At 43.6% G+C, this 12,786-nt stretch overlaps 1 protein-coding gene across 1 annotated transcript; it reads right to left on the reverse strand.

Moving 5' to 3' along the window:
* Positions 1 to 4,187: 4,187 nt before the first annotated feature.
* Positions 4,188 to 12,575, reverse strand: atg14 (autophagy related 14). Its single transcript, XM_079225922.1, has 11 exons — positions 12,191 to 12,575; positions 11,529 to 11,591; positions 11,355 to 11,397; positions 11,161 to 11,242; positions 7,857 to 8,094; positions 7,407 to 7,636; positions 7,088 to 7,205; positions 6,885 to 6,975; positions 6,134 to 6,219; positions 5,826 to 6,000; positions 4,188 to 5,500 (listed from the first exon to the last, which is right to left on the reverse strand). The coding sequence occupies exons 1-11, from the start codon at positions 12,451 to 12,453 to the stop codon at positions 5,378 to 5,380; spliced, it is 1,512 nt and encodes a 503-aa protein (XP_079082048.1). The 5' UTR covers positions 12,454 to 12,575; the 3' UTR covers positions 4,188 to 5,377.
* Between the last annotated feature and the right edge of the window lie 211 nt (positions 12,576 to 12,786).

The following is a 12,786-nucleotide window of genomic DNA, read 5'->3' on the forward strand; positions in this document are numbered from 1 at the left end:
GAGGAGTATTAGGCCTCCTTCAGATCCTCTTCGCCAGTGTGGCGATGGCTTTGGGACGTCAGGAGCCGTCCCTTAGAGGGGGGATTCTGTCACGGTTTAGCGCCACACTTTTCCTTAAGTTATTTCTGCCTGTCTGTATTCTAACTGTCCTGTCATTTCTGATCCTGCTGCACGCCCCCTTCATCAGCCACTCCCTCCTCGTCAGTCCTCATTTCTTGCACCTGGCCCATCCCTGTCTCACCTGTTGCACATCCCCTCATTAGTCTTTCACTACTTAGGTCCCCTCACTTGCACTTGTCCCCTGCCAGATTGTTTTGTCTTCTTGAACCTAGCTCTCCAGCATTCCTTGTGTGTAACCTGTAGTGACCTGTTTAGTAAACGAATCGTATTCCGTACCTCCGCCTTCCTGAGTTGTGCTTTTGGGTCCTTGGATTATCGGGTCGTTACAACAGCTACTGTAGTTATGAATGGGATTGCCTCTCCTCGATTTCACATCACACGCTCTTGTCGTCAAGGCTGCCTCTTTAGCCCCTTTTTATTTGCTCTGCCACTTGAACCACTATCTCAAACTCTAAGAACATCCATCTATCTTTCCAATAACTTTCAATGACACCAGCCATAACATTTCCTTATATGCTGATGACATTTTAATATATGTTGACAAAGCCCTCACTTCCATTTCTCATATTTTAAGTACCTTTTCAGATTTTAGTTCCTTCAGGTTATAAAATGAATTGGACTAAATCAGCTCTTTTACCTTTAAATCAATATTTAACACTAAATATACCTTCTAATATTCCTATCGTTAAACATTTCAAATACCTTGGCATTGAAATCTTCAAATCCCGAAAACAGCCATCTCAAAACACTACATGGACATATATATAACGCTGTGGCCTGGCCCCACCTTGAGCCAGCAATTTTTGTAATTAATTAAAAAAATGATAATAATATTAATAAATTATACAAATTGTCAATATTTGTGTTTTTGAGATATATATATATATATATATATATATGTATATATATATATATATATATATATATACCCAGTAATATTTGTAAAAAAAAAAAGGATATCTGTGCAAAATATATGCTTTTCCTGCTTGTCCACTCTGCCCATGCACATCTCTGCTGCGCCGTGCACGTGCTGGGGCCAGGTCCATTTTGCCCAAGAAAGACGGGTCTAATAAGAGGTTTAGCCAATCAGTGATTAAAGATAACAATGAGTGACATACAATTTATCCAATCAGCGCCCTAAAAAAGACTCACGGAGGGGCCACTCTCACTTGGCCCCAGGGTGCGCGTTCCTGTTGTCAGGGCTAGTCTCTCGAGGCACCACCCATTTTAACAACATGACAGCGGCGAGTGCAAGCACGAGCACTGCTCTTCAAAGAAGAGGACCAAACGCTAACTTGGTATAATCTCTCCTCCAACACCCGTTTGAGAGAAGAACTTTGGCGGAGAAACTACAGGTAAAACACCTGGTCCCAGATCAACCGGACCTCACCATAAGACAACAGACTGGCGTGAAAGGGAAGTAAGCAGCTTCTGTGGAGACAGCTAAGCTACACCAGGGCGGTTTGGCTAAGCTAGCTGCTGGATGCAGTCGTGCTAACGCCATATTTTACTTTCCATGCTTGCTTTTTAAATCAACGTGGACCGAGCCAGCATGGACAGCTACGGGAGTAAGGGACATGAAGCACTTCTAAGAAAACATGAGAACACCAGGAGGACACACACGGATAACTCCGTCACGCTACTAAACTAGCATATCAAGCTAAGTCAACATCGCTACCCACGGACAAAGACAGTACTGTGGTGAAGAAACACAATGGAGGTGGATAAAAACGGGCACATTTTATCCAAAATAATTGATTGTGTGAAGTTTTGTGGGGCTTTTGAGCTGGCCTTGCATGACGAGACTAACTCCTGAGTGCTGCCGGAGCATGTAAGGCAGCCACCGTTTTTAAAGGCAGGACAAAGACAGCACAAAACCAGCTCTCAATCAGGTAGAACCCAGTGGCATTGGTATCTTGGAAACCAATTGAAGAAATGGTTTATTCCAACATTCCACTTAAACAAGCTAAACTCTCCCTTGGCCCAATTATATCGTTCGTACTACATCAACATGGCTGAAAAAGAGACCAAAACAAATCTCAAATGGCATCGTGATACCCCAATTTTGAATAACTGTCTATTACTTACCGGTAAATCCTAACACAATATATGAACATTCTCTCTGCAAAGGTTAACTTTGATAAAGTGAAGCAGAACAAAGTTAGAGAGGGTTTAGTACAGAGAACATTCAGGCGAGGACTCAAACATTTGCATTGGGGCACATTCGAATTTTCTGATGTACCAAACCATATATTTCACTTGTATATTACTTATGATGTTCAATACATCGAAATACAGCTGTTTTGGGCTTTTTTTTCATAGGGGGGATTGGGTGGTTTGTTAAGTTTTCCGTTCAGTGGGTTGGTTCCAACATTCAGGACAGAGTGAGACATCCAAACAAACAGTTCTGAAACGGCTCCGAAAAAAAGTGAATCCAAACATCTTTAATTCAACGACAAACAGAAAGTTACATCTTCTGGAGAACACCATGTGACGTGGCCCAAAGCTCAGGGATAGCTACTAAAGGGACCCAACTCCTGCTTCCTGCTACTCAGAGGATGAACCTCTTCAACATGTTTCTCACGTTCCCAAAAACACATGGCAGAAGTTGAACCCTGGGGTCAAAGATTATCACCCTGCTCCATGGACAGCATGACCCGCCCTCCTCTGCCCCCACTGTGTCTGGAATGTAGACGAGAGCAGCGGCGGCAGCAGCATCATCATCATCAGAGGGCGTTGACAAAAAACTGTCGTTCAGTCAGTTTTCAGCTGCCTTCAAAGAATCCACAGGAAGTCACAGAAAAAGTCACTTCCTGTTAGATCTGTAGTCTACTTGTAGTTTACAGATCACGTTCTGATTTATTCACGTGTTTATAAATATATATATATATGTATGTAGAAATGTGTGTGTAGCTGCATCCTTTGTTCTTTTTATGTCTGCCTGTGAAATAGATTACTCCTGGTTTTGATGCGTGTTGTATAAATTGCTGTTTTTAGATTAAACATGAGACTAATAGTCAACAATCCAGCGTTAAGTATTACAACTACACATAAAATAAATGTTTTACAACACGTGTTGTTTACTATCAGATCTAATAGCCAATCAGCTCTCTGATGTTTCCCATCTTGCACTGGGCCACGCAGTCGGTGGAGAGCTACTGCGGCGCCTGGCTCTAAAATCAGCAGCCACCTCGCTCTCGTGAGATTATCGTTGACCACATGTGCAGAGCAAAATAAAGGGATAAAGTCGCACACAAATCTACCCAGCATGCATTGCGCCGATCGCCGGTGATCGATTCTGATCAGGACCGGCTCGTCTCCAACGAACCTATTACCAGGTTCAGCCAAATTTTCAATCTAAAATTCCCCTCAAATGATCACAAACGTTTCACGATAACGAACTCGATCATATTTGAACCAACGTGAAACATTTCAAGATTTTTATAAATCACACAACGACATTCGCTGACTGTCTTTGATTCAAATGTTTAAGAATCTGTAAATATGTTTATCAATGAACACACTGAGTGAAGGTGTGTTCAGATGGAGGCGCAGCTTGTTTTCAACTCCGCCCCTCTTCTCTTTTGGGGCTTGTCACCGCGAAGCCATCGGCGCTCTCTGGTGGCAAACGACGACTCTGCTCTTCCTCGTTGGTGGTCTTCGCTCACATTAAAAGCTTCCTGTTCCTCTGCAGCGCCGCATACCAAACATAGCTAACGTGCTAATCTGCAGCTCAAAGGATCTGTGTGCTTAACTGGCACGTGCACACTACTGCGTATTAAAGAGGAAAATAATTAGATGTGAATCTGAGTTTGGATGCTGATTCATGAACACTTCGTTCTCTCTGATGTTAATATAATAAATAAATAAATATATTAAGATAGATATCGATGTAATACCTTATGAGTTTTCTAGTTCATAGTTAAGCTGGTGGAATGACAACAAAACAAACAAACCAGGAGAGAAAAACACCCGATGCAGGACTGTTAAACACGTGTGAAGTTGTCAAACTTAATTCAGTAAAAGTAGTTTCATCTTTGAAAAAGGACTGAAAAGAAAACTTTGACTTCACTGTTCAAAACCAGAAAACATTTTTTTTTATTTTGAATGTTAACAAACTTTAAAACACACTTTGTCTCGAAGGAAAAAGAACCGAGTTCTCGTCTCAATGCTTCAAAGAAACATTTAAACTCCACTGATGAGTTTCATCCACGAAACATCCCGTAGAACAAACCACGGGGAACCCTCCCGTAGTGGGAATCATGGGGGAAATCTCCCGTAGTGGGAACCACGGGGAACCCTTCCCGTAGTACGAACCACGGGGAACCTCTCTCGTAAAACCTTTTTGTCTCCTCTCCTTCAGATCGTCATGATGCTCCAAAAAGAAAGGAACCGGTCGGTCCGGTTCCTGATTGAAAGAACGAGACAGCGTTCAGCCAGTCTGCAGGTTTGTAAACAACGTCATGAGTTCAGTTCGACGAATGAAAGTGAACAAAAGAACATAATTTTTTTTTTTTTTAAATCTTTCCCTTTGCTGCAAGCAGACAGACAGGCGGTCAGACACACAAACCAGACAGGCTGGCATGTCAACATGATATTATATGTTATTAAAACCTACATTTTATGTCCCCTATGTTTATAATTTATCTTTATAATTTATTTATTTAAGTAATACATGTTTATAACACACTGAAGTGTTCAGTGTTATAACAGCTGTTTTAATTTTATTATGGTTAATTATGCGAATAATATTGATTATCTGAGTCCGATCTGATACATATTGATTATATATGAACCTGATAGACTAGATACGTGATCTGTTACTGAAGGTCCTGATTCATTAATCAATTGTATTATTGATCCGTGGTTTGGTGGCCTTCATTGGTCGGACCAGATCAAACCACCTGACATACTCTGTGTGATAATAAACCAGTTATTACATGTTTATACATCCTGGCTATAGATTATAAACATCGGGGACTAAATATTGAATCTGAATTAAGTGTTCACTTTAAATTCAGCTAATTAAATCATCTCAACAGGACATTCTGAAGCTTCAAGAGAAGACGATCCCTCGTGGGTCCTCGTGGGTCCTGTGTTTAGAGTCTGCAGGTCCACGTTCCGCTGATGCTCTGAACTATACAAAGATTCAGAACCAGCCAGACTGACCTCTGACCCCAGTCTGAAGTCTCACACCTCCAAGAGTCTAGACCTGAACCAGTCCAGAGTGGTTCAGTACCTGTGGTTCTGGTCCGGTTCAGCGTTGGCCGGTGTAAGCCCTGAACCAAGAAGTGACGGAGGCAGCGGCAGACGAGATCATCCCTCCAGTGTTGGCAGCGGGCTGGGACACCTGCAATGCACTCTGGGAAAGATCCATGGACTGGAAGGGGGGCGGTGTGTGTGTGTGTGGGAGGGGGGGGGGAGGAGGAGGAGGATTGTCAGTCATGGTTCATACACATTTTAACCAATGGATTTCCATGACTTTTCACCAAATTTCCATGACCAAACATTTTGTGAAATCTGGGTGTAAACATGAAAAAGTGAGAAAATGTAGGATGAATGTTATGTAGTTTTAAACTCAACATTATAAAACCTACAGACCTGAACCCGGTCTAACTCTACAGATCTGAACCTGGTCTAACTCTCTACAGATCTGAACCCCGTCTAACTCTACAGATGTGTCTGGACTGATCCAGGTGGTCTACCTGTGATGGGATGTCACAGAATCGAGGACTGGGCACCGTCTCCCAGTCTGTCCCCAGGTCTGTCTCCTCGTCAGTTACAGCCTCGTCTCCGCTCTCCTCTGCCGGTCCTGCAGCCTCCGGCTCCACAAACTCCATTGACTCCTCCAAGTCGGCGCTCACCTCAAACGGACCCGTTCTGGACAAGGAACAGAACCAGACAACAGCGACCAGTCAGATACAAGTCTAACTAACAGTTCCAGACACAAATAAACGTAAGAATGTTTTACATTTCTGAAACTGAATTTAAGACAAAAAAACAGCCGTCTCACCTGCCCAGGTTGTTGTTGTCGGGGGAAACCAGAAACATGATGTTCCTCAGAGTGTGATGAGGGTGGAGCTTCTCACTGTCGACATGCTGGAGACAAGAAGAGTATTACTCATTCAATATTTAGTGTCTCGAAGAGTCTCAGAGTGTCTGAGAGTGTCTCAAAGAGTGTCTCAAAGAGTGTCATGCTGTGTTCACACTGGACGCGACACGATTTTGTCGCGCGACCGGATTACATGCAAAGTCAATGTACCGTTGGACAGGTTGCGAAGGCGTGACACTTCCGCCGGGCGACACGACTGACGCGTTTGAGGCGGCGCGAACAGAACGTTTGACGCGGGGCGAACAGAGCGAAGGACGCGACGCGACCTGACAAGAGTTGAAATATCCCAACTCCGTCGACAAAATCTCGTGAGTCATAGTTGCATCAGCCAATCAGCGTTGAGAAGCTCCGCCGTCAAATGTTCCGACATGTTTGGGACTTCCACAACAAGTTTAAAGCAGAACCAGTGGTTATTTATTCCATAGTCGATACCGGAAAAGATAACTATTTTTCACGGAGAGAAGTGACGGTGATAAGCCACGCCCCCCTTGTCGCGGCACGATTTGTCTTTGTCGCGTTTGGTGTGAACACCCTTGTTTCACTTGCGCGACCAAACTGAAGCAGTAAGCACGACACGACAATTCGTGTCGCATTTGGTGTGTACACCATCAGAGGATCTCAAAGAGTCTCAGAGCGTCTCAGAGTATCTGACCTGTGAGAAGCAGAGGTGGAGGATGTTGGTGTTGAGTTTGCTCAGGGCTCTGGTGAAGCGGTATCGGCTCAGATTCTCTCCACAGAACTCACTGAAGAACAAACAATCGAACATGAAATCAGACACGTGAAAGAAGCCAACGCTCTGTTTTACTGACTGTGATGTGGGAGTGAATGCCACGCAGTAGGCGTTTCCTGACTCACCTGTTGCAGAGTTTCTTGGGCAGGTTGACGTCCAGGATGTGAGACAGGATGGTGACGAGCTGTGTGGCGTAGCAGAGAGCAGCACTGATGGTGTGGAACGGGTTGATGTGGTCCAATTCTGTAGAGACAGAGGCTCAAAGGTCAGACAGGGGGTCAAACGTCAGACAGACAGGAGGTCAAAGGACATTTGAGCAGCTTAAACAAGAGAATCAATGATCTAAATAGTGGCCGATTGATTTTCTGCTAGTCGACTCGTCGATTTATTAACTATTTGTTACCAAGAACACTCAGAGGGAAGCCTCGCCTTCTCCATCCTCACCTGGGCCCTGATTGGTGCTCTTCTCCTCCACCCAGCTGTAGTAGGCGGAGCAGTCTCCGTTGCTGGGCAGGGTGACAGGGGGTCCCGTGATGCTGATGCTGGTCTCTCCGTTCTGGTCGTCCCAGATCCAGCGTCCAGAGAGGTAGGTGGTCCTCCGGGCCTCGGCCAGCTCGCTCACCGTGCTGGAGGTCAGTGCAGGATCGCACTCCGCCACCACGTCTGCGGGGTCTCTGGGTGACACACGCAGGGGCAGAGAACAGGTTTTTTTGGACAATTCATAAAAAAGAAAACAGGAGTCACCGATAAAACCCTGGTGTTCCTTGGACCGGGTTGTGTTTCTGTCCAGATGTTCGCTCAGAGCCAGCGGGCCTCTGAACCTCTCTGAAGGTCTCAACCGAACGGAGATAAAGGGTGAGAGAGAGCGAGGTCTCTGGACTCGGGCGGTCTCACCTGCTGCCCTGCTTCTCCTCCTGGGTGTGGAAGATGTGAGTGGTGAGCTCCAGGATGTGGTCTCGTCTCAGAGCAGCCAGGTGGCCCAGGCGTCCCTGCAGCTCCCGGCTGCGTCTCTCCAGCAGGTCCCCCAGCCGGCGATTGTGACGCTCGATCTTGTCCCGTTTCTCCTGGTGCCGTCCGGCCCGGCGCTGCAGCCGCTGGCTCTCTTCCTGAGAGCGCAGGAGGAGCTCCTTATCTGCAGGAGGACACCAGAGACTAAGAGCATGAGGAGGACTCCTAGAAGGACTAACGGGGAGGATCTCTTTGGCATTGACATGGACGAAGACATTTTTCTCTTTTACCTAAATTTTATTTGACAACAAATTAGCAGATTTGCCTCATCACGAGTCATGATGACAAAGATGTTATGTTTTCAGTGTGGCTCAGTGATTAGCATGTCCGTCTTTCAATAAGAGGATCGGTGGTTCAAGCTCCGGCTACGCTAGTCCATGTCGATGTGTCCTTGAGCAAGACACTTAACACCCTGGGGTAATTTTTGTGATTTTACATAATGTTTTTTATTTCCCTTTTTAAAGTCACTTGCATATGATACATACATGTGTTGTATATCAAGAATTACAGAAGAATCTCAGCTATCTATATAATGAGGCACCATTGTCCCAAGGCACAAGTGTAAGGAGAAAATATGACTAAAGCTGAAAAATGTACTCTTGATTTTGGACATTTTTCATATTTGTTGTGAAAACATAACTTTACTCATGTGGTATATCGGTTTTGGTGATGGAAATGTGTTGGCAGGCAGACGGACAGGGAGACTGCTGCAGCTGCATGTTGCATGTTGTCCTGTGGACCCTCGCAGCTCTGAATCCACTCTGTAAAATACATTAATACAAGTCACTATGAGTTCACTGAAATAAAGTAAACGGTGATAGAGACAACAGTTGATTACCCACCGTTCATAGCTGTAGTCAACTATTTCCGTTAGCTCTAGTTAGCAGCACCTAACGTGACAAACACTACTGTAGCAACGATTAACGGAGATCCAACGCTACTAGGCTTACTAAGTTCACTGTAAGAAAGTGACAGTGACAACAGTTGAGTATGCACCATTCAGTCGTAGACACGGAAGAGACATCCAAAACGACGCTATCTAGTAACGTGCTAACGCTAAGCTATCGTCAACAAACACACGTTAGTTACGGTCTTACAAACACATAATGGAGGTCCAACACGACTAGTCATACTAAGTTCACTGTAAGAAAGTTAACGGTGATAGGGACAACAATTGGTTACTCACCGTTCAGTCTCACAGAAACGTTGTAGCCAGCTATCTGGCCCGTTAGCTCCGGCTAGCTCCTTGTTAGTGAATCCTTCAGGCACTGAAGCTGCGCCGTCTGTCCCCTCCAATATAGCTTTGCTCAGGACTCTTTGCTTGGCATCTTCTGACTCACACTGAAGCTTTGCACACGTCGTAAGACACGTCCATGTTTAGATGCTCAGACGCGGAAGTGGAAACCATATCCGCCAGATTTGAAACCATATCTCTGTGACGTATTATTGCTAAGATATAACTTCATAAAAACACCTGGTTTAACGCATCGATGTGGGCCCCGCCCCCAAAGGGTTAACCCTGAATTACTCCCTGTTGCTGTGTCTACGGTGTTTAGAGCAAAAATGTAAGTTGCTTTGGATAAAAAAGTCAGCTAAATGAAATATAATGTAATGTAACACAGAAACTCTAAAACCTTCTTTGGGTCAACATGAAGAAAAAAACATGCGCAGCTGTGGCTCAATAAATAATAATGCAACAATAATAAAATAATAACAATAATCATAACAAAAACTAAATAATAAGTTTCATGATCAGAACCAGCGTCGGAAATACATGAGGGCAAAGGGCAAAACTGCCCCTAAGAAATACAATGTTGCCCCTGATATCACTAGGAGAGGGGCAAAAAATTCCCCCATAATTTTCTCTAATAATTATGATAATTTAATGAACTTGTCAAAAACATCGTAGCATATATGACCTGGTCTTGTTGCCATAGAATGTTTTGGATTTCCGCCTTGACTGATGTTGCGTGTAGAAAAAAAAAAGAAAAAAAATGGAGCGCACCTGTGACTGCGAGTGTGAGGAGAAATGAGAATCAGCCAGCACAGTCTGCGTCACCATCTCAGGTTCGAGATCTACACACCAATCCACACACCCAGCCACCATCGTAAAATGGAAACTAGATTGGCTTGAGGTGGAGGAAATGCCGAGGAAAAGGCTCGCTTGCAAGCTAGCGAACGTTAGACAGAGTGCAGTCAGTGAATCATCTTACCCCATCCTCATATCATGGCAACCAATCATCTTTTTGGGTGAAATACAGTTAATTGAGACTGCAGTTGACTGGGGGTTGAAATGGAGGATTAAATGTTTAGATCAAGTCCCTTATCACATGTAACATACTATTATCACATGTAACATACTATTTTTGTTTTTACAGAAGCATGGAGAAGTTACCAGCAACTTCTCCAATGGCTGACAGTGACACAGATGAGGACGATGATGAACTGGTACCATTTGACAAATAAGACACTCATTATGTATATGTACATATTTATTATTTTTCTACAATGTACTTTTTAAAATGTTTGAAATTACATTTTCCCCTCAGCTCTGCTAAGATTTTTGTTTGTAAATTGAATCCATGTATAGCCCTTTTATTGCGTTTTGTTTTTGTTCTTTGTTTTATCTGTCCTATCTGTATTTCCTGTACAAGATAGGTACAACGTGATTAAAGTAACAAAATTATTTAAAAAAAAAAAGAAAAAAGTTATAAATGTTAATAGTTGTTTAAAAAATGTAATAACAATAGATAACCACAAAGAAATAAGACTGTAATACAAACAGTCACATTTTGCTGAAATTAACAGACTGAAAACATGATGATCAAATATGTTGACAAAGTTTTGCTTTGGGGAGAATTTGCGGTTGAAAAAAGGTAATAAATCGCAATATATCGCAGCATCGTGATAATATTGTATCGGGACTCAAGTATCGTGATAAAATCGTATCGTGGGAAGTCTGGTGATTCCCACCCGTACTGCCTAATAGTCTTATTATTGCCATTTGATGACAATTGCTCATATACTGTAAGCCTAAATAAGTATATTTATTATTTTGAACAAAGGTTAAATGTTATTTCGAAAGTTTCAAAAAGTGGCCCAAATTTTTAACTGCCCCTGGATTTCAGTTAATGAGGGCAGATATTGCCCCTAAAAAATATGTAAAAGTCCTACCCTGATCAGAACTCACCGCTCTTCACCTCCTCGTTGCCTCCAGCGATCGCCTCCTTCAGCTGCTCGATCTTCATCTTACACGACATGATCTTCCATTTCTGAGAGGAATATATATAAATATATAATCTCTCACACACACACACACACACACACACACACACACACACACACACACACACACACACACACACGTGGATCAGACTAGCTCACCATCTCGTCGGCCTGCAGCTTCCTGTCCATGTCCTGAATGACTCTGAGAGGAGAGGAGTTCAGGAACATCAGAACTTTGAGGTCTTTGTTTACATCCAGAAAACAACAATGTTTTATACATATATATAGTTTTATGTATTTATATACAATCGTAGTGTCTTATGATAATCTCACCTCTGCTGCAGCTGCTCTTTTCCCTCCTTCAGCTTCTTCAGCCGCTCCAACTTCTCAACGTATCTGAAACAAAACATTTATTTAGATATATATATATATATATATATATATATATATATATATATATATATATATATATATATATATATACACATACATACATACATACATATATTAGATCACGTGAACAAGACTTCAACACACACACACGTGTGAGGTCAGAGGTTAGGGTGAGTTCAGCAGAACGAGATATTCAAGACTCATACTGGATCTGACGTCTCAAAGACGAACCTGTGTATAAAACCATGAATTGACAACGTAACGTGGAATTTCTTTGTGAAGAGGAATTATATTAAATATATTATGATCGTCGTTCTCGTTATAGTCATTCACATTAAAAATGACTCCTCGATTGGATCTCCCCCAAAACAACTGCGCTTAACTTCGGTCACTCCGCACCAGGCGATGTGAATAAACAAAACCTTTAGGATTTGTTGGCATTAATGTTGCTTTGAATACTCATATTAATGCCGAAGTATAAAGGGGGCCAGTAGTATTATGCCTACAACGTATATGACCCGATATGTTGCTTGTGAATGCGAGGAAATGAAGAAAACTGTAAAACGTCCCAAAGTTTCTATGGAGTTCGACAGTGAGAGGACCTTTCAGCGTTCCTTCCGTCGAAGGACACGAAGTCTCCGGCCTGCACGCAGCGGGCGCAGGTGAGCCTGCGGCGGGAGGTGCTGCACAGCGGGCACCGCTCCACCGCCACGTACAGACCCTCCGCGTCGTCCACCGATTCCACCATCGCGCAGCCCGGTGCGGAGTGAGCCACATGCGGGTGGGGCGACCGGAGGGGCGGCCTCCCGCCGGAGGACGAGGCAGCGCGGTCCAGGCCGAGCGGGAGCCGCGCAGGGGACGCCATGGTCGGGGAAAGAGCTGTCGCCTCTTAGGATCGCGTCTTACTGTCAGCCATGTTGGTTTTCTGCTAAACGACCCGACTCTCCTGGTTCAACCGTCACACGAGACGACGAGCTGCCGGAGATGTTTTTGTTTTTATGAACCAAACGATGAGTCCGCCACTTCTGGTTTCCTCTAAAAACGTGACGGGTTTGTTTATGAAGTGACATAGAGGTTGTGGGCGGAGTCAAGGAAACGCTGCAAAAAAAGTATGCAGAATAATATATTATATGATATAATATATTATATAATTCTGCAAACTTTTTATATAATAATATATTATTCTGCACACTTTTTA

This window comes from Taurulus bubalis, assembly GCF_910589615.1.
Source record: "Taurulus bubalis genome assembly, chromosome: 1".
Lineage (NCBI taxonomy): Eukaryota > Metazoa > Chordata > Actinopteri > Perciformes > Cottidae > Taurulus > Taurulus bubalis.

Bases quoted from the DNA above. Each gene is read 5' to 3' on its own strand.
- atg14 (XM_079225922.1), bottom strand. From the start codon at position 12,453: ATGGCGTCCCCTGCGCGGCTCCCGCTCGGCCTGGACCGCGCTGCCTCG. The intron at 11,243-11,354 runs GTGAGCTAGTCT...TATTCCTCTCAG, and splicing joins AGCTGCAGGCCGACGAGATG to AAATGGAAGATCATGTCGTG. The intron at 6,220-6,884 runs GTCAGATACTCT...TCTTGTCTCCAG, and splicing joins TCCACCTCTGCTTCTCACAG to CATGTCGACAGTGAGAAGCT.